This window comes from Lagopus muta, chromosome 1 (assembly GCF_023343835.1).
Source record: "Lagopus muta isolate bLagMut1 chromosome 1, bLagMut1 primary, whole genome shotgun sequence".
NCBI lineage: Eukaryota > Metazoa > Chordata > Aves > Galliformes > Phasianidae > Lagopus > Lagopus muta.
This window is the reverse complement of record NC_064433.1, coordinates 178,838,115-178,860,951: the sequence shown is the minus strand read 5'-3', so window position 1 is coordinate 178,860,951 and position 22,837 is coordinate 178,838,115. Positions and strand designations below refer to the sequence as shown.

At 42.0% G+C, this 22,837-nt stretch overlaps 1 protein-coding gene across 5 annotated transcripts in view; it reads right to left on the bottom strand.

Annotated features, from left to right (window-relative positions):
• Positions 1-5,252: 5,252 nt before the first annotated feature.
• Positions 5,253-22,837, bottom strand: part of ALKBH8 (alkB homolog 8, tRNA methyltransferase) — a 47,361-nt gene continuing 29,776 nt past the window's right edge. For all 5 annotated transcript variants that reach the window (XM_048935318.1, XM_048935295.1, XM_048935319.1 and 2 more), the window contains exons 8-12: positions 20,622-20,728; positions 15,622-15,776; positions 14,604-14,869; positions 7,286-7,435; positions 5,253-5,897 (exon numbers count right to left, since the gene is read on the bottom strand). In XM_048935318.1, coding sequence (XP_048791275.1) covers positions 5,328-5,897; positions 7,286-7,435; positions 14,604-14,869; positions 15,622-15,776; positions 20,622-20,728 — 1,248 coding nt within the window. In that variant the 3' untranslated portion in view covers positions 5,253-5,327. The remainder of the gene's footprint in view (positions 5,898-7,285; positions 7,436-14,603; positions 14,870-15,621; positions 15,777-20,621; positions 20,729-22,837) is intronic.

Below are 22,837 nucleotides of genomic sequence, written 5' to 3'. Positions count from 1 at the left end.
CCAGCAACAAGTAGCAGTGGGATAATTCTGAAGCAAGGAAAAAGAAATGCAGAGAGGCAGCGAGGAACTGCCCGCAGGAGCCATTCCCCAAACAGTGAATGAAAAAAACAAGGAAATGCTGGAGATTTGTTGTGGTTAAAGAAGTTGGGTTGGATGGGACCTTGGGATATCACATAATCCAACCTCCTGCTCAAAACAAAGCATATTTCAAAGTCAAAGCAAGGGGCTCAGGCCTCTGCTCAGGTGAATTTTGAAAATCTCCAAGGAAGATATTGCATGAGCAATCTGAGCCATATTCAGGATTGATTCACACCCAGCTTGTTGCCTACCAGGAACCCAATTTCTTTGCTGCAGAAGTGCCACACAGCCTGTCAGTCCCTCACCTGTAGCAATACACAGGGCAGTTCTGGACCAGGAACCAGACTTTGCATTTGTGTTTGCTAAACTGGAAAAGTTCTTGTTGGGCCCACTGTCCCCTTCTTCCTTACCAGGTTGGCAAGTTCTCTCCTCCCCAAAACATAAAATGACCCCCAGGGATAGCACCCCACTGGCTCTCTGGCCATCTCTTGGGCAGCTAGGCTAGGAGCTCAACCTTTAAAATACTGCAGTAAAAGAAGCACAAATCCTTCCAACAAGTCCTTCCCTCTCAGTCTCAGGCCACTGAGCTAACAGCCCTTTCTATGAGCTGCTTCATCTCCAGGGAATCCCCCCACTCCTGCCCTTTCTGTTTATTTTATCCCTGCACAGCCAGAAAGTGAGCAAACATCCCTCTCAGCCATCAGACAGAACAGAGACACAGCACCACATGAATAATCACCGTGTTTCTGTATTTCAGTCTGCACACGTACCAGCACTGCAGTCTCGACCATGGGGCACTGCACCAACCCCGCTGAGCTCAGAGGAGCACAGCTCCCCATGCACGTTCCTTCAGGTTTCCCACCATTCACATTGCTTAAACATCACAACGAAGCAACACCCAGCCCCCTCATGCACATGCCTTTTCCTTCTGCCAGTTTTGAAATATGATCAGCTCTTTCTCCTAGATTCTTTATTTCACTGCCACTCCAGAGTCCAAAAGTGCTTTCTGAGGCCTTTCACTTGGCCATCTCTGACAGACTGAAAAATAGAGCTGGTCCAAGGACACGTAACCCATAGCAGGTTGTTCTGTTAGCAAGGGCGGTCACATCTTCATTCCTAGCAACAGGGAAATAGGGAAGAGAACTGGCCCTATTCCGTCTAAAGACATTCATCTGGACCCATCATACGTTAGGGGTGGCCAGCAGGAAGAAAGAGATGATTTGTCCTCCCCCGCTCAGCTCTTGTGAGGCCCCATCTGCAGCACTGCGTCAGACCTGGGATGCACAGCACAGGAAGGACGTGGAGCTCCTGGAGCAGGTCCAGAGGAGGGTACTAAGATGATCAGAGGGCTGGAGCACCTCTCCTATGAGGAAAGGTTGAGGGAACTGGGCTTGTTTAACTTGGAGAAGAGAAGGCTCTGGTAGACCTCATTGTGGCCTTCAGTAACTTGAAGGGAGCTTATAAACAGGAGGGGGAACGGCTGTTTATGAGGGTGGACAGTGATAGGACAAGGGGGAATGGTTTTAAGCTGAGATGGGGAGGTTTAGGTTAGATATTAGGAGGAAGTTTTTCACTCAGAGTGTGGTGACACACTGGAACAGGTTGCCCAAGGAGGCTGTGGATGCCCCATCCCTGGAGGCATTCAAGGCCAGGCTGGATGTGGCTCTGGGCAGCCTGGTCTGGTGGTGACACATAGTTGAAACTAGATGATCATTGTGGCCCTTTTCAATCCAGGCCATTCTATGGTTCCATGCCCATGCAGGATAAATAGTGCTGTCTGCTCAGGAGGACCTTTATTTTCAACAGAACTGCTGCTAGCTTCTGTCAGCATCAGCACAGGGCTACTGTTGTGTTTATCAAACCCTCACTAAGACATTGTCCCTTTGGAAAGTTTGAGACTCCTCAGATAAAAACTGCCCTCAGCTCCAGACACATCGCTTCTGTACCTCTAAAACCACTCTGAGAATACAAATTGAGAGAAAAGACCTTGACCTAAATATCTACGTCTCTTGTACAGATTAACTGCTTTGTCTGCAGAGAGCAGACTGCTGTCTGCAGGACTGAAGAGTGACTAGACAGGACTCTGAGCACCTGATGGAGCTAGAGGTGTCCCTGTTCACGGCAGGGGAGTTGGAGTAGGTGGCCTTTAAGGGTCCTTCCTAACCTAAATGCTTCTATGGTTCTACGACTGCCTCATAGGTTCTTTCAAAGTCTACATCTCCCTAAGTCCTCATTTGGCTTCACCATTTCCTGCCATGCAATAGCTCTCCTGGAAGAAAGAAACTGGAATGCTGTTTGCTAAGACAGCCATTTCTGTGTGAATTTCATTACCTCGTTGGTTGTAATCAATATGCTTGGAGAAAAATAATACAGAGATTGTGTCAGGTAGAACTTTTGGAGGGAGTCAAATGCCGTCACCTCCTGCCATGAGAGCCATCAGAACAGATCTGTGGGGGTCCATGGAAGAGCCTTCAGCTGGGAGAATCTCTACTGCCTCAGGCCTCTTTCATGAGAAAAAGGAAGGAAAAAAATGACTAAGTAGGTATTCTGACAGCTGAAGCATCGCTTGCCTTGCGATTTTTCTGTGTCAGCTTTTTATTTCATTTTTATTTTATAAACAAGGAATTCACCCAAAATGAAAGTTTAAAAGCTTCTGAATTGTTTCTTACACAAGGAAGTAGCATTCTGTCCACACAGAGAACTTTCCACTGAAAACAAAATTCAGAGACTCCATTAACAGACTCTTGATGAACCTCCTGAAAAAGAAGAAAGAGAGGTAGGGAAAGTAACATATCTGAGACTTCCACTGTTCAGTAAAGACCTGAGTGCTGTCTCAGAATGGCCATTTGGAAGCTTCCCCAGAAATTAGTGCCAAAATAGATTTTGATGATTTGACAGAGGACTGACATAAACCTATCAAGAATTCTTACATCATACGTAAAGTTATTGGATCAAGTCCCAAAGCAGGGAAATTGCCCTTCCCACTGCATTCTCCTCTGTGCTGAATTCCTTCAGCCATGAGAAGCTGCATGAAAGCTTACCTTCTGCTCCCTCTGCCAAGGCCTTGTCCTTCAGGACAAGGGGAAATGGTTTTAAGTTGAGGGAGGGAAGATTTAGGTTGGATGTCAGGGGGAAGTTCTTTCCAGAGAGAGTGGTGAGGTGCTGGAACAGGCTGCCCAGAGAGGCTGTGGATGCCCCGTCCATCCCTGGAGGTGTTCAAGGCCAGGTTGGATGGGGCCCTGGGCAGCCTGGTCTAGTATTAAATGGGGAGGTTGGTGGCCCTGCATGTGGCAGGGGGTTGGAGATTCATGGTCCTTGAGGTTCCTTCCAACCCTGGCCAGTCTGTGATTCTGTGCGATACGCTCTCAGAGGAGAGAGTGAGGTCCCCATGGAGCACAGAATGCTCCGCTAAGCCTCAGCCTATGCTGAGCATTTCCAGTGAAACGTGGCCTCTCTGATGTCCAAGGGAGCTTTATCACTGGCAGCGTTGCACCAGGACAGTTCAAATGACCTCTTGGAAGTTAAGAGAAGCTGGGATCAGCTGGGTCTGACACAGGAGCAGGTGAAGAGGCCTAGGGGTCCTTGGAACTGGAGACTGGGAGCAATAGGGACAGTGACCACCAGCACAGACTGCCACCTCTGGTCACAACATGAGAGGTTTGCTGGCACAGGCAGGAATCTCCACCTGCTGGATGCACCTTGAGGATGCTGTGCCCTGGAGGAGGACTGCTGCAGAAGATGTACAGGTCATACCAACGTGGGGCTCTGCCTTCCTCTTGTTTGTTAGCCTGTAAATGAACAACCATTTAAACATACTTGTTATTTAAATAAGGCCTAAACTGGATCATAGTTATTATGAAAGCCATCGCACTGTGAAACAGCTCTTTTCACTTCTAGGAGATCTTTCTCCTAGAAAAGCACTCACTCCTGGTGAGTGAGTACTGCAAAGGGCATCAGCAGTGGCATTAGTTCTGTTCTGTAATAAGCTCCTCAGTAAACCTCTGCAATGCATTTTGTTAACATGTACCTGCTGTCCTCCTGCGTCATTTTCTCCTTCAGTATTTGTGTCCTCTCTGAACATCTAAAGAGTCCATCTGGTTTTAATCAAAGAAATATTTCATAACATTTCCAAGCCTTGGAGAATATCAGAATCATTTCAACTCTTCTAATGCCTCTGCAGCCAGGACCACAGCTCACAGCCCTCACAGGCAAGCAGAATCCTGTTCTCTATGCAGCGCTGCAGTAGGAACTTCAGGAAAACCAGCTGTGGTGAGATTACACACAGCAAGTTTAACTTGTCAGATCTTCCCAAGCCAGACATCCTCATGACAGAATCCTACAATCATTAAGGTTGGAATAGACTACTAAGATCACCGAGTCCAACCATCAACCCATCCTCACCACGCCCACTACGTCCCTCAGTGCTGCATCTCTGTGTTTCTCAACAGCTTCCTACCTCCTCTTGAATGAACAGAATCCACAGTGACCTGAAATGGCAGTCAGTCAGTGCACAGACACCCAGCTGTGGCTGTCCCTCAGTCTGGGAGCCAGGCTAGCTCTGCTCCAAAGACACCAGCAGCTGAAGCTTGCAGGGTGCAAGGGTCTGAGCTCAGCCTCCTGTGGCTCTGCTGAGACACATACCAAGTTGTAACACCCTGTGAAGGCCCATGCTCCTGCCACAGAAGGTCTTCACTTTCCAGAAGCACTCGCCTGATGACGCCAGGACCTTTGCACACCACTCCTACACAGAAGCTGACCACACAGGTTATCAAGGAGCAAGGAAGGTTCCTCCTGCATAAGCTCACCGGTCAATCTGCAAACACATCGGTCACACACCATTCATTCCCTCCTGTCTGCCCTAAGCTTTGTATTACAGTTTTACGTTTCCTGGTCGCAATGATCAGCTCAGAGCTCCACTCCAATTAGCTGGTAGTGTGCAGACACCACTACAGCTCCATCGACACAAAATGCTGTAACAGAATGGGGAGCCAGGCCCTTAGTTTTTAAAACTCAATTGTGGTCCTGCTGACTTCTGCAGCCAGTATTTTACCCACTGAATCCTCTTCCCTGTAGCTCACTCCTTGCTGTGTGTTTATCTATCTGAGTTTGGTCATTATTTTGTTAACACATGCACACAGTGTTCATTACTGTTAATAAACAATCTTTTATTCTGACATTTTAGAAGAGCTAATAGTCTGCATCAAAAATACTTCCACAAAATAGAAAGGCAATCAAGGAAGTACTGTGGTCTACAGCTTTTCTAGAACCACACACCAATTTCCCTGATCATAGTAATTCTTCAGAATCCTCACACAGTCCAAGGATCTGCATGCTGCTTCCAGTTCCCCTTCACGGAACACGTGGTAATAGCGGTGGAAAACAGGACTGAGTTCTTGCGACTCCTTACAGCCAGCTGGAAATGATACTTCATCAACACTTGCCCCTTTCTTTTTGATGCCACCTTTCAAATGCCAGGGAACCAGCATATCCTGAGAGTGAAAGGAGGTCCGGTTGGTGTGGACAGGCAGCCTGGAGTCCACTGCTTGCTTTGCAGCACAGCCTTTGTCCTCTGAGTCATCAAGGAGTCGGGCAGAACATGCTGAGCCTTGGCTGCTGCTATCAGGCTTTTGATCATCAGGCAGTCTCTGGGACATGCCAGTATTGCTTGCCTCCTCCTTGTTTTTGCTGCCATGCTTTTCCTTAAGATATTTAGACTTCTGGTTTTTGTATTCTTGCTCCATTGCCCACACATAAATGAGTGCCATTCCACCAGGCTTTAGAAGCCGGGCTAGTTCACGGATAGCTGCCAGCCTTCTTTCCTATAAAGAAAAAGCAGAAGTGGGAAGCTGGTATGCAGATAAACAGAAAAGACAGGAGAACAGAACTGGCAGCACGTCCAAAACATACAATAAAGGCCAGAGAAATTTTTTCCACTGGACAATATCCATTTCTGCTTACTATGTATGAGCCCACAATGCCGTACTCTAGATGATCACTGTGGTCCTTTTCAAGCCAGGCCGTTCTATGATTCTATGAAATAACTCACAATATAGGCTGCTATGCACAAAGTAAGCCGTTTTTCCTGAACACAGTTCTCTTGCCTTTTGAAAATGGTGCTGTGCTGACCAGGTTTTCCTGGACATTTCAGCCCAGTTGGAAATGACAGTCTCATCAATATAGATGATTGAGATCTTCAACTCTTTGAAAGGGTAGATAACAGCAGGACAAGGGGAAATGGTTTTCAGTTGAGGGAGGGGAGATTCAGGTTGGATGTCAGAGGGAAATTCTTTCCAGAGAGAGTGGTGAGGTGCTGGAACAGGCTGCCCAGAGAGGTTGTGGATGCTCTGTCCCTGGAGGTGTTCAAGGCCAGGTTGGATGGGGCCCTGGGCAGCCTGGTCTAGTATTAAATGGGGAGGTTGGTGGCCCTGTATGTGGTGGGAGGGTTGGAGCTTTATGATCCTTGAGGTCCCTTCCAACCCTGGCCATTCTGTGATTCTACAATGATCTAAAATTCTAGATTTAAATATAGAGTTTGTAGTTAAAGGATTTAAATTCACAGCTTCGACACAGGTCCTCTAATTACCTCAATTAAGATACGTCAGACTTCTCCAAAATAAGTCTGCTTCCTATTTTTTATACTGCATTTGGAAACATTCACTTCACTTCTGTAAGATGACACTATGGTATTATGGTTTGGTGGCCTAGAAGCTTGTTACAGCTGCACAGCTCCTGCCTGAAGCTTAGACAGCACGGAAATAAGGGAGCAAATGAGCAGTGTCCCCATTCTCTTCAGAATGAATCCACAGAACTAAAACCATGAAATCCGTTCAATATCAGAACCTGGAAATAACACATCTCCTGAATCCCAAAGCAAAGCCCACTTTCTCTGGAGTCACTAATTGTAGGCAGAACAAAAGGAAACAGAAACACCTAGAAAGTGCCAGGAGGAGCAAGTGTACCTGAGGGGGAGGAGGAGAAAGTGAAGAGAATGTCTCAGAGGCAGCGTCAGTCCAACAGCTTAGTTCTGCTCTGACAACTGCTTAATAGCAAACACACACGTTTGATCTTCACTTCATATTGTTCTGCTTTGTTTCTGTGATCTCAATCTACTAAATTGTTTTGCTGCTTTTCTTAGTTTTGTTTCAAATATTAGTAGCTCTGCAGAGCAATGCAAGAGCACAGTGGAGCGCAGAAATGGGTGACTTACTGCTGTTGAGAAATGGTGGATGACAGCAATAGAGATGCAGGCATCACAAGAACCACTCCGGATTGGCACTGATAGGGCATCACAGACAAAAGCCTGGGAACCTTTTTCTCCACAAATATCCACAAGGTTTTTGCTGCGATCACAGCCGATCTGTAACAGAAAGTGTTCCATTAAGCTTCTCGTAAGAAGGATAATCACAAGAGTGAAAAATGATTTTCACTTGATGTTTCCAGTAATAGAGTCATCACAGCCTCCTATCAAGGTAACACATTCTAGTTCAAAACAAAACCAAGAGCAAGCACGAAAAATAGCCTTAAGTAAGAGAAATATATGAGCCCCAGATATCAACAACAAGCAGAAAAAAATGCTTACTTAAAAGTGAAAGATAGCAGATTGGCTGCTCGCTCATCACAGCAGCTCAGTTTCAAACCAAGATAAGACGGAACAGCTCTCAGCATTTTTCAAAGCTGGCTCTGATTGTATCTTGAGATGAGAAAATAACAAGCGAAGAGATGAGCAAACCCAGCCCCGCTATTTTCAGATCCTTCCAGCTGCCACCATAACATGAGGACATTTTAAGCAGACAAATAACAAACTAAAAAATGCTGAATCTACAAGTATAAATGCCAAAGTGGTGACTCTGCACTACGTCACACAGCTTCACCAACCACACGTCTTTCGTCATTGCACTTCAGGTAAGCAAGTGCTTAGGTACAGTCCTCAACCTCAGCACCAAAATGCACAGCAGGTTAAGCTTTCATATTCAGCACAACACAGTTTTCCAGGTTCCTGTCCAGCCGAAATGGAATGATCTCCAGAAACCATTTTGAAACTCTTCATCAGAAGTTCCTTTTTCCCTCTACCCAGTATCCAAGTCAAAGACTGTAAGGAAAAGCATCTAGAAAAAAGGGTGTTTTACACACTTGCAAAGAAACAATACATTCAAACTGATTAAGACCCTTCTGTAAGGATAAAAGCAGTGATGCATACACCACCCTCATTTTTATGTCTGCCAAGCACACACAATATTCAAACCAAAATCCTGTTACAAAGTCATATATCAAACTCAGCCTGCATGAGAACATTAAATTTATTTTTGTTTTCAATGATCAGCAACAAACAGATAACCAAGAGCGGAGTCAGATTCCTAAGTAATTACTGCTGACAGCATTTATCTTATTCCATGCAGAAAGAATATTAAACCATCCCCGATGCAAGAAGTATAGCAGACTGCTCTAATTCATCAGCTCAGCAGAGATGACAGTATTGCCAAAATTAAAAACCTCTTTTGGAGCAATTGATAAAAATAAACATATTTTCCATTACATCTCCCAATTGTGTTAGTTAAAATTCTTTTAGCTTTCCATCTACCATCATAGCTTTGAAGAAAGCCAGGATTCTGTTCCAGATTTCCTGAAAGCTTCCTTGTAGAGACTTCCAGACACTTTGGATCCTAACTTTTGATCCAATTAAATTGTTCTGAAAGTGCCAAACTGAGAAGCCCAGATAACTTGCCACAAAACCAGCTCCACGTGTACGTACACATTGTTCTGACAATTAGCTCTAAACAGACCTGAAAAGATCAATCCCAGTAGCACCTTCTTCTCATTTATTTCTTGGCCTCTTCTTAGGGTTTACTGAAGCAGAGAGTGAACAAAAGAGGGAATTCTTGTTTACTTGGAAGTAAACACAAATCCCATCATTTCACACTGGATACCAACTGAAGTGTCTTTAAATTACTCTCATCATCGAATGAATTTAGCTGACAACCTGCATGCTGGAGATTCCATGCCTCATTACCAGTGCCCTCCACTACTTCTGCAACTGAGACATTAGAATGCAGTATTTATTAAAGTCAAAGGACCTAATTTGATGCTGGCTGAAAAAGGAGGAAGACAAGTACTTGCAACTTCCATAAACTTTCCCAGAAATAATTGCTTGGGCCCCACACTTCTGTGGCAAAAACAGGTTGGACAGTGAAATTTAATCCTCCCCTCCAAAAATGACCTTGAAAAGGGCTGCACTGTATGTTAATGGAATTCAGCGAACTGCAAACAAGAACAAAGGCACCACTGCTAGAATGTGAATTCCTCATTTGCATCTAAATTATATCAAATAATTACGAAGTCAGGCTTACTTGTAATGTCATACTTGAAGTGAATCAACATCCAAAGCAAAAAGATTCCATTTTGCAAGGAAAATTGAGACCTTGAAATGGATGGATGTGAATGCACAGCTGCTCTGAGATAGATGAGGCACACCTCTATGTTGGTTTTGATATAAACACTGTAATAGGTGCTGCATATACGTGCAGAAACGCTGAGCGTGGGGAGTCATCCCAAATCTGCCTGGTGCTGGAGCTAAGCAAACATAGCATCCTTACTGGAATTATCTTTGCATGATATTTTAGAAGAATTATAATCACTGTATTTCCACATTCTGTAGCTTACAAGAAACACACATTCATTCAAAACCAGTTATCTACTGGTTTCAGCCTCTGAGAAAACAATAAGCTGGCAGCAAGCAGCTAACTTCAGTGGTGCAGTGCCAGCTCACATGTGGAAACCAAGACCATCTATGATTTTTATGAACATATAAAGCGTATTTCAGAACAGGGTTGATGTCTCTAAGAATACATTTTCAGCAAGAGACAGAAACCTCAAACTCAACTTTTCCCAATTCTGTTACCTGATTTCTAATTCTGAAGCGTGAGTGAAGCTTTGATGTGATGATGCTGCATTTACAGAAAACAGTTTAAAGAAATGTTTTTAAATAGTTTTACTTTTTCTCTCTCCAATCAAATGTAATCAAACCATTAAAAAATCTCAAAATATAACTATAATGCTTTAATTTTCACCAGTTCATATTGCTGATGCTTAGCATAGGGTACAGTATGATTTCTCTTCTAGAACAACGTAGAAAGGTAGAGGAATTAGCTCAGTGTCCAAAATGGAGAGGATCTTAACCTACAACACTCCTTGGTGAGCTGAGCTTTATATATTTTTAAGGTTTCACATTTCTTCTTATTTCTTGAGCCCTCTCTATCTTTAAATACACTATTCGCTGAGTTTTCCAAATCCAACTCATTGCTTCAGCCACCCGATTTCTTATTTATCTCACACAGCACAGCTGACTGTTCAGCTGAATCCACCTCAAGCCAGTCCACCTCTCACCACGTTGCTTTGAATCTTTTAGCATCTCCCCAGAAGAAGGGATTTCAGGCACTAATTTTCATTGTATCTGAATAAACATTACCTGCATCCAATTCCTGTTTTTAAGCCAGGAAATGTGTATCAGCAAACCTTCAGATAAATGAAAGAAGTATCAAAAAAGACTAAGGTGAAAGGGAAAAGGAAAGAGAGAAAGAAAAGTAAAACTTGTGACGTATATGAATTTCCAGGAGCTCAGTATTGGGTTCCCTGGAATGAGATAACACAAGCACAGATCCCACCCTGATCTTCACCTCTGCCATCTCATCCAGGAGTAGTTAAACTAAATTTTGTAAATCCACTTGATGCAGTGGTATGGAACTGTTCATTAGGGGAAAAGAGCACTAGACAAATCACACGCTTTGTAATGGTACTGCAAATCTTGCAGGCTTAAATACAGATAGGTGAAGACAGGTCAGTGTTGCCCACTGTTACATATTTTCTTCCTACGTTATCTCACTATTACTAAACTCCATCTGGCTGAATGAGCTCATTTAAGTATCTGTAAACCTGACCGATGCAGCACATTAGAAAGTGATGAAAAAAAGTACATCTAATTCTGAAATCCAACCACCAAATGGAATGATATGGCTCCCTAGAGAATCACTGCAGCTATAATTAACGTCAGAGCCTCAAGGAACCCAATTACATTCCAGCACACATGAAGAAAAAACGATACCAGCACAGACACTGCAAGACAAATCTCCCTGCTCCAGTTGGTCTGCCTGGCCTTCAGTACTCTTTTCACGTAGTGTTTTCCCTCTCCATTCCATACAGTCAGGGTGCCTTCTGAGGTCTCTTCAGACCCAGATCCCCCACCATTTTAACGATTCCTACCCATTGGGAATAAAAGGGTAAGAAAGGCTCCTCTGCCTCACCCTTCAATTGCTAAAATATCCTGTGATCTGGCTCCAGGTAAACCTTCGCCAGCTGGTTTTATCCCTCCTGTTTTTACTTACTGCTAAGTCCATTAGGAACCTGCTCTCAAGCAACGTGGATCCAGTATATATTTTATGCAACATCAGTTCAGATCTTCACCATTCCTCCTCCCCAAACCCTGACAAAATATAGTTCCAGCTGATCTCAGTTCAGGACAGCAATGCAGAGAAGAGAGGAAAAAAAAAAAAAAAAAAAAAAAAAAGGGATATGAATGTCTGTATTAAAACAAACCATTAGGGCTCCTGTATTGCCACCATTTTTCATCCTAGCATAACTATTCTGGTGAGTAGAGTCACTTCTTTAAACACAAAGAAAAATATCTACCCAATGCTTTTTTCAGTTGTTACTAGATTTCTTACCAGTTTGTGCATTCAATTAGAAGTGGGAACCAGAAAAACGAAATATCCTTCTGACTGAACTGAAATGTTCAGTGTCCTTCAGTCACACCTCAGCCCCACGCAGGGATGCTCCTATAGGGATTTGCACATCATCACACCTGCCCAGACACTGGAAACTGTAAAGACAGAGCTACAGCTCATAAAAATGGATAAGATACACTGGAATGCTGTCAACAGGCTCTGGAATGAAACCCTTGTGGTGCTTGTGTGTGGGAAAGACTGAAATATTACATTCTATAGAATAAAAGTCCTGTTTATAGATATGGATGTTGAGCTTGAGAACACTGAAATATAAACTGCCAAAGCGATTCCTCCAAATGAAGTTGGATGGGAAGGGGATTGCATAAAAAAACCCAACCAACCAAACAATCCTACAGACATTTCTCTTTTGCATTCTTTTCAACAATAAAAGAAAAGCTGAGAGTGACAGAGAAAGAAAAGTGAACTCAGACAACTGGTCTCAGATTCTTTCTCCAGTCTTTCCCTACCTCCATCAGAATGGATTCTATCTCTCTTGGACATTCTTAACCTGAATTTCTGTTTGTTACGAAGTTGCTGTCCTTATCTGTGTCACAATAATGCAGCCATTACAGAACTGTCATTTTCCTTGAATGTAGCTGGACTCATCACATCTCATCTACAGAACCTGAAGTAAAAATGACAGTATGGTGCACGGTTAAGATATTTTTGGACAGAGCTCATAGTATAAGGAGGTACCTTAACTTTGACCTACCATTACAGCTACACCTCAAATGCTGTCTATAAATGTAGACTAACCTCTGCAGCACATTACTTGCCCCCAGGTCCCTCTATCTGGTTTTCAGTATTCTGAGTATTTCTGAGCAAATGGTGTCCTGGGCTCCATCAGGAGAGGGGTGGCCAGCGGGGACAGGGAGGTGATTGTCCCCCTCTACTCTGCTCTTGTGAGGCCTCATCTGCAGTACTGTGTCCAGGTCTGGAGCCCCCAGTACAAGAAAGACAGGGAGCTGTCGGAGAGGGTCCAGAGGAGAGCCACAAAGATGATCAGGGGGCTGGAGCACCTTCCCTATGAAGACAGGCTGAGGGAGCTGGTTTGTTCAGCCTGGAGAAAAGAAGGCTGCAAGGTGACCTCATTGCAGCCTTTCAGTACCTAAAGGGAGCCTACAAACAGGAGGGGAATCAACTCTTTGAAAGGGTAGATAACAGCAGGACAAGGGGAAATGGTTTTAAGTTGAGGGAGGGAAGATTGAGGTTGGATGTCAGGGGGAAATTCTTTACTATGAGAGTGGTGAGGTGCTGCAACAGGCTGCCCAGAGAGGTTGTGGATGCCCCGTCCATCCCTGGAGGTGTTCAAGGCCAGGTTGGATGGGGCCCTGGGCAGCCTGGTCTAGTGTTAAATAGGGAGGTTGGTGGCCCTGCATGTGGCAGGGGGTTTGGAGCTTCATGATCCTTGAGGTCCCTTCCAACCCTGGCCATTCTGTGATTCTGTGAAAAGCCCATCACTGACATGCAACATATACAACAACAATTTATCAAATTAATTCTATGACTGAATAACCTACATGAGGCCCTGGACAGTTTTTTCTTCTCTAGTTAAGTTTACTGATTTTTCTTGCAGCCAGGAGTGAAAGACTGAAACGTATTGAACATTAACAATTATTTTCAGCCTACAGCAGTCAGGCACAAACATGTCTGCTTATAAATCAGTTGTTTTTTTCCTAGCTTATAAGTGAGTAATGGAAATTAATGTACTACAAATACAGACAGGGCTGTAAGTAACAACTTATGTTTTATAGCCATATAAAAATAGCAGGACAGAGACTTCTGTTTCTCTGTTGTAACATACAAACAAGTCTGACTTTTATTATTAATAATGAATGCTTTGACTAACAAGAGATCCATCAGGCTTGAAAAATTCAAAGTGCTTCATAGAACAAACACAAAAGAATCAGACAATTCTGGAACAGAGGAGAGCATAACACACACCTCTCAAATATTTATTTTGGGAAAAAGAATAAAAAGTTTGATGTTGCAAAAAAGTCTTTGAAATATTTGCAATAAGAAAATGAAATATTTTGCTTTGTATTTGTATGTTCTTTATGTCCCCATAATAGGAAGGGAGACAAGCAAAAGTGGGCTGAGTCACAGATTGTGAGACAGGTAAGGTGATGGTAACACACGAACAGTGTCATCAGGACTTGAGAAAAGCAAGGAAAAGCAGTGAGAAAGGTTCCCAATCTGAGCTGAAGTAGAGATTCCAGCAGGAATTTCTTCAGCATATTCATGTGGCCTATGCACAGATTCAGGCTGGAAAGCCAGACACTATTGCTCACAAATAAGCCGCGCCAGCAGTCCAGATGGAACTGCAGAGGATGTGCACAAAGCAGCACAGTCCATGGTGATTTCTGCAACCCCTGCATTTCCCACTCACCAGCCCAGTCACACACCTGTTGGAAAAATTCAAACTGCTCTACTTTCCCTTCTAATAGTCTCACTCTACAGCACTAGCAAAAAAGGCAAAAGGATCCATGACAATTATTCAATCCAATGCACCCATTACTCCCTTTTTATTAATATAGTCTAACTTCCAAAGCAGAAGTGGCTTTGAGAAAAAGGCTACTACACATAGCAAATGGATGTGGAAGCCTAACATAATTGGTAACTGATCTTCAATCAGGCAACAGCTCCCTGCCCTTGGCACTTTTCCCACAACTGAAGCTCCAACATGCCACAACTGCAAAACACAATAAAAACTGGTACTGATGAAAACAAATGACAGTAGCTACTACTTACCATGTACAAATCCCTGTTGATGCCTAGATATTTCCCATTACCACAGCCAACATCAGCAACTATTGACCCTTCTGGCAGCGACCTGAGAAACTCAACAACCCGGGGCCACGGGCTGTGCCTGGTACTACTGAAGTGTGTGGCAATCTCTTCATACACCTTGTGTACATATTCCTGCTCCAGCTCTGAGGCCTCCATCTCACTGTGTGGAAATGATGGTTCTGCTTGTCTTTGCTGTCCTTTCTGGCTGTCACAGACAGATGGGTAAACTAGATGCAGCAACAGACACACAAACAAGAAAAAAATGTTAGCAAAGTCATCCTATACTGAATAAACATTTTAAGTAAAAGAAAAGAAGAAGTAAAATATTGAAATGCAATAAATGCTTCATTCCCTCCTTCATCTTTCAAAAACTGCAACATGGACCAAACTGCAAATGTGTTTGATGATTTTATAACAATCAATCTGGCCATGTGGTCAGACAGAGGCTGTCTATAAGTGATCAAGACAGGTCTGCTAGCAGGACACAAACGGATTTCAGTTCCACGTAACTATTGAGCCATCTATCAACTATCATCTGCACTGTCCTAAGGCTCCATCACTGCAGATAAGCATGGCTCTATCATTGCAGATTTGATTGCTTTTCCTTCCCTCTCATACTTATTTTCACAAAACTACAGTTTTCCTCCAACGAAAAATAACCAGAACTGATAAGAACCTAACGAATAGTAGCTACTTCTATTATAGTTGATTATTCCAGGTGCCAGTAAAATCCAGGATTCCAGATTAATTGCCTGACTCTGGTGTTGCACAAATGTCTTGCTACCCTGAGAAACTCCAGCAGCCATGCAGATGCAATCAATTCAAACCATACAGTACAGCTAACCACAAACTATTTACAAATAGCTACTAGGACTGCCAAAACTAACTAACAGGGCAAACTACTTTGTTCAAAACATGCTTACATACTGATGATACAGAAGTAACAATTTTGACTGGAAAGGCAACTCAAGACACTTACTGCAATTGCAAGAGCTTCTCCTCACTTTCCTAAATGTAAACGAAGTCCTTGTTTCCCTTCGTTTCAGTGTTAAATCTCTAACATCAGCAGTGATTGTTCCAACTTTCTGTCCAAGTTCAGATGCTTGAATGACATCATATTTTCTGGGAGTAATCCTAAAACAAAGTCACATAAAATCAAAGATTGATTTAATTTGCATCAGAAAAAAAACAACCATTCATCTTTACAAGACAGCAATTCTTAAACACCGACAAGTGTGATTACAGCAGACTATTTAATGTACTACTGCTTTTGTTTCCAGCTTATTATGTTTTAAAGGAGAAAAGAGGTACTGACACATAAACTAATGATGTTAATTAACGTGTTATTTAACTGAAAGGAATAACATTTTCTTTCCCTTCCTTTCTTTCCCTCAGTAAATGTGATTATTTTGTTAGGACTTAATCTGAAATATACTTCTTGAAGATGAAATACATTCCTGAAAATGGTGGCTACAGATTTAAAAGAATAGCATCAACTTGCTCTAAACTCGCAGACTGAAGTTTCTTGTTACAAAAAAAGCCTCTTCAATGAACTCTGCTTTACAACATAATTGCTTTTCTGTTTATTGACTAGACAAGATGCAAAGTCTGGAGCACATCGGAGATCTGCAAAAACGCTCATGGAGGAGCAAGATGCATTTTTTCTTTCTTGACCAAAAACTAGCAAACAAGCAAAGTGGGAACTGAGTTTCTTCAGCTACTTCTGGATTTGCCACAGACACTAAGGGAAAACAAAAAACTTTTATAATATTTATATAAATAAAAATATAATAAATTGTTATAATTTATAATATAATATTAAAAATATATTACTATATTACATATATTATATATCATGTATTATTATATTATATTGTATAATTACAATAATTAAATATAATATATATTATATATATTATACTATTGTATTATATATTAATATATTATTAATATATTATTAATATATTGTGTTATATATTATTATATTGTATTAATTATTATTAGAATATTATGAATATAATACATATAATATTTATATAAATATTTATAATATCTAACAATTTTATGAAGATATTAACATTACAAAATGCACCAAAAATTCTGAATCACTTTGGAGTGGATCTCTCCCAAAGTCAACAAGAAGAAAATGTGAAAATAAAATGGCAAAATCAATACAAGAGAAGAGGAGCAGCTGCACCCACATGTGGTTTCCCATCACTTGCACATGGGACAAAGTAGATACTTTTGGAACAAAATACAAACTCTTCAGGGAAATAGTTCAGCACTTCAAAGCTGTTACTGTCACACTGAAACATTTCCTGAGCTCAGTTCTCAAGGAGACTAATGCAGAAATTTCCTCAAGGAAAAGAAAAAAAAAAGCCATCTCTAAGGAACAGTCGCCTCAGTGAAGCCTCTTTGGAGCTGCTGACTTCAAAGTACTTGATTCCCAGCAGGACAAACTCTCACTATAAAAGTGACTTCTATATTGGTTAGCTGAGTTTAACCTGTAAAAAAAGATTCCGTGACTCTAACCCTCATAGGTTGAACTAAAAGGGAGGGGAAAAAAGTCTCTTGCATCTTTTAATAAAGCAGAGCCAACAGTCACAATCCTTACTCATAGTGGAACTTTTCTGCGGGTTACACCAAACTGCTGATCAGGGCCTGTATTAAGCAAGCAAAAGAACGATCTGAATGATGAGAAAGCAGCCACGCCAGCACCTGTTATTTGTCATCCCTTTTGTCAGGGAAGTTGGTCTTTAATCCAATCATAGAGAAAGACTGCGGGTCCCTTCTGCTTGAAGGTCTTAAAGCAGCACATTGATTGTCTGTGTAGTTCTTGTACAAAGAAGACAGAGCAGCCTCAGGTATAGAAATCACCCGTAGAGGCAGCCATGGGAAGGATGGGATCTAATAAAGAATTGCCCTGTCCAGCTAATGAAACTATGATGAAATAATCAGTTAATGATAGTCGAGATTCCACTGACAGCTGAACTTCAAGCCCAAAGTTTGTAGATTTTTTACTGGCTTTACTGTTCACATAAACTCATATTTGTACTTGCAGCAGTAAGCTGTGCATACTAGGAGCTAATATTTTCAGACAGCCTTTTTCCAGGTTCCTTCCAACCTACATGATTCTCCTTTTGTCCATGCTACAAGTAAGCTCAGCCTTTTATCTAGTGTTCTAAGAATAAGATTCTCAATGTCAGAAATAAAATACTATCATTTTCGTTGGACAGAGTTGTTTAATTTTTGGATGGAAAAACACCATTCCTGATGCTGTCACAATAATTAATACTAGTTACATAATTAAAACTAGTTCTACTTTCACCCATGAGACATAAAAAGCACACATCCTCTGGTCTACCTGATGATTTCTTAACCTTATGTTTCTTTCAGATACATGTTATCAGAAAGGTTAGAATGAAAATGCTTTTCATGAGCACTTTGTTAACAGGGTTAAAGTGAAGTCCCTGTTTCTTTTTGCATCCAAATGTACACAACAGAAGTATTTCCAGAGTTATTCCAAAAACAAACCTTTTACTCTTTAATTTGTCATCTGAGGAATAGATAAAAGACATCAGAAATGATCTTAAAACCATTCTGATGCAAGTGAAGTAACTACGCTTCCTTGCTGGTTGATCAATCTTACTGATTGCAATGGCACATCTCGCTAGCATCAAGACAAGCTTGCTCTTTACTGGCAAGCTCTGCAATCCTACTGTTATCTCTGTGCTCCTTAGTTTCAGAAGATGTCCATTTACCAACAAGGTACAACAGTGAAGATGTGATCTGAGAAATACCTGATGTTGCAACTACAGGTACTTAAAAGATAAAGAATTTAATTGGAAAAAGAAAGACAAATAAGTATTTCCTACTCTGAAATACTGAGATCCCAATACTAATTTACCCTAGTTGACTATGACCAACTACTGCTTCTGAAAACATTTACCATACAGAAAAGCTATTTTTAGGAAAAGCAAACAAGGAGAGGGGGTGGGAATACATGAGTAAAAAGACTTGAGATCTTCATTACAAACATAGCTTGCATCCTTGGTTTTCAAAACACAATCATCATTGAAGGTAAAAGTGAATTAAGCACTGGTCTCAGTCTAGTTCTTAGTAGGCAGGTATACCACCCCAAACCAAACGGGCTGGCAACCACTGCAAGTGGAATGTGTGCATTATCTGTCCCTCTCCCACAGGTTTGGCTGCCCGGGTGCAGGGCCAGCTTGGGAAGAGCAGAGCTAGTGGTCTTGGAGAAAGATCTTGAGAAGCAAGCCGAAATCTCAACGAGGGCTGACTCTCCTTCCCCCAGAAGCTGCTTTTGAGTGGAGGCTGTCCTGCTGCGCCATGCCCAACCCACAGCCTAGGTGTGCATGCCATAGCCCTGCTGATCCAGGCCTGGACCCCTGGCTGATGTCCCCACATGGCCTCAGCCTGCCCTACAATATGGCCAATGGGACACACAGATGGAGCCAACCTGATTGCTCCCCTGCGCCACTCCAGGCCAGCAAGGTCCCTTATGTGAAAACTGAACACTGTTTTCAGAGTTGTAGATAACCCTTCCAGAAAAGGCAGATGCTATTTGACAGAATTGAGTAAGAAGCTTATAATGCTGAGATCCATCTCTAGTCTTGTACACTAAAAAACAAAGGACTTCACTGCCCTGAATGATGCACATCAGGAATACCAGCTGCTTTTTACAGTTATTTAATGTAATGAGCAACTACACAGGTGGTGTAAGTGCTCTACAAAAATGAACAATGTGCAGGCCATTGGGGAGTTCACATTCACTCTTCTTCACTATAGAAAATAACCAGTAAAATTAAAAGGCAGAAAATTTGTCAATAATAGGATTTGGTCTTTTATTTACAAAATGTAATTAGTCTCTCCAATTTACAGCTGTAATCAGTGATTCTTTGGGTTGAACAATGGAAAAAACATTTACTGGGGGCATTTCTATGCAATAGGAGGATTTACATATTCTTCTGAAGTAAACTACTATCACTCAAACCTTGCCAAGTTTTTAGCCTTTTGACATTAGCACTCCTTTGTAAGGACTTCCTTGTGGTGCATGATTCAAAAATCTGATTTAAACTGTACAATAAGCAAAGCCTCAAGAAACGTTTCAAGAATTCTCTTTTCCAGGATCCCAAACCTGTTCACTACAAAGCAGCCTTATCAGTAGTTGACATGGTCCTAAAGCAACAGGAAGAAGCCCAGGAAAACTCATTCCCCTTTGTGACACTAAAGCCTTCTATGCAGGAGAAGTCACCCTCCTAAACCAACCCTTTTTCAAAGGTTTTGGCATATGTGACTGTATGGGAGCTGTCGAGTCATGGCCTGAACCACTGAGGAAAGGACTGGGTCAGCTGTGGGAGCACAGGTGAAAGCAACTCAGCTGTGTGACCGGAAGGAGGCAGGCTCCACCCATCCTAGATCCCATTTAAGGACTGACTGCCACTGGGGAAGGATTCCTTTCTGGAGATCCCTCCTTTGTGGAGTCTTTCATCGCAAGCCTGAATCTTCAAATGCAGATGAGCATTCCTTCTCTGTTTGTTACTTTTCATTTCTCCACAATATTCTTTCCAATTCTGACACCACGATATTTTTTCCAACTGTAACAGTGGTTCAGCAGGAAAAACTGTGGGCTGAAAAGAGGATAAAGAAATGAAGCTAATTCCAGTGCAATAATTCCTTGCCACCTTAGAGGACTTTCACACTGTGAGAAGTGCAAGGGACTTCTGAGTGAAACAACCTGTGAGAGCTGCAGCTCAGGGATTGACAACTAGCTTCCTAAAATCCCCGATTTTCCATTGTAATCTGAGTAGCACCTGGACAAGGAGGAAATTTGTCTAATTATCTCAAAACCTCATTGATTTCTTTCAGAGTAATTTTCAATACAGAATACTGTTGACAAAGCAAATAAACAACATACATTCTCCTTCATTATGAGTAGACAGGGGCTCTTACACATACCCATGTGTCCACAAGTATCTGGATTCACCAGTCATCACCAACAAGCTGCGTCGAGGCAGCATAACTGCCACTGTGCGGCCATCAGGGTGTTTGAAATCCATCACAATCTAAAAGGAAAAAAAAACACCAGCCACCAATGAGCATGACTTACAGAGCATCGCATATTAGCTAGGCATTCTCAAGTCCTACCTCTGTGTGATAACCAAGATATTGTCACAAAACAGCTGTGTATTTCCTAGGAAAGCAAAAGCCTTTGTCTCTATACTGCATTCTTGATATCTCTTCCTTTCAGCAGTGTGTTCAAAAATCTGAGACAACCACAAAACCTGCATATATAAACACATTCATATATATATACACGCTTATTTTAATATTATAAATAATTTAAATACCAAAATAGTTCATTTTGTTTCTGCAGTAATAGCTTCCTTCACAAGAACATGGGAGCACTGTTAAATCTATGTATCTGTGATATATGAAGGAATGATTCTCACTCAACTAAATGCAACTACATGAAGAGGGATTGTTTGCTATAACTCAAGCACCTCCTAGTTAGGCAGCTGGGCTAAGGCATTCAACTACTGCCTTTTTGTGAGATTTACCCAGAGAGAGACAAGCATCTCCACAGGGTGATTCATCCTCCTCTATAACGCAGTTAACTGATGTGGATGAAATGCCTATCCGCTCACAATTAACTCAGAGTAGATGCATAATGTTTAGGTAACCAGTATTAGGAGAGATAAATCATTTCTAACCCATCCGGATTCTTAGAGGTTTGCAGCACAAGGAGTCTCCCAAGATCCTGGCTCACATGCCAACTACCAGAGCAGCCTTTTCTCATTTGCCACCTGGCCTCTAACCACAGCAATGTACTGAGGTAATGCTTTCAGCTTCAATTCAATTTCACAGCCCAGATGGCAGTGCTACATTCTGCTTGGGCTACAAATGTTATCCTTTTACATCTCCCAAATGAGAGAAATTCTTTCTGTAGAAAATAAGGATCAGGTTCTTTCAGCAAGCCAAAGGGCTTAAGGAAGACATAGCAAGAGAAAAAAAAAAAAAAAGAAAGAAAGAAAGGTGATCAAAAATCATTCAAGTTGTGGTTCCAGCTACAATGGAAAACGAGCACCGTGGCAGTGGCAGCACCTGATTACAACCTACTTGCTAAGCACGTGATTTAAAAGCAGACTTACTACCCTTACCAGATCAAAACAAATTAAGCAATTCTGCTTCTGCATACAGATGCATTTAACACAGAAAACAATGGTGCAATGATCTTCATTCAGCACAAAAACAAACAAAAAACAACCAACAAAACCCACCAGACAGACTGAACAAGTGAGACCTTTTGCAGGATTTACTATTTATTGCTGCGTGCAGTGGAGGAAAATACAATGGCATTTGTGTTTTCAGGAAAAAAAATGCTGTAATACCATCTACCTAACAGCAAGAGCTTTTGCTCTTGTTGATCTACCTGAATTTAAGGAAGGAAATGAACGTGAAAAAACAATGGGACACAAAAGGGAAGTGTTATAGGGGAGAACAGGAATACAGCCTACCTATGAGCTCCATCCACTTAATGATTATGAAACACTCAAATGGTTACATAAATAAATGAACTGCAGCCATTTCATAATGTACTCCTTTTTTTTGTATGTTGTAACTTATTCCAGGTATTGTCAAAGAAGCATAAGGTGAGGAAGGAGAAGAAACAGTGGCTCCACAGATCTGATGGGGAACCCACGCCATAAAACATGGCTAAGCACAAGCTTCTATGAGAAGCAGCAGCTGTCTGCAAGGTAAAGAAACCGGAGGATGACTAAACAAGAACAGTAAGCAAAGGAAAAGTAAGAAAAGAGTTGATGAGCAAAGTGGCTGGATTAAATTCATGAAATGATATCTCAGGCTCTTCTGCCTCTTTGTCCCACTGTTGTTGAGGGACAGGTGTGAGAGATAAGAAACTAAGTTCTTCAGAAATGGGGAAGAACAAACTGAAATTGAGACTGTCCAAATTCCTTCCTGAAGGCCCTGCGTTCTTCTTTCTAGGTCAGCAGCAGCAATAAAGCCCACTTCTTGCAGATAACATTCAGGAACAATACTTTTCTCTATGAGTTGATTCCCAGCTCTGTGAGGTCTCCTACACTTCCAGTTCTCATCTCTCTCCAGCGTATGGGAGGAAACCTTGGCCTCCTTCATATCTCCACATGCCAAGTTGG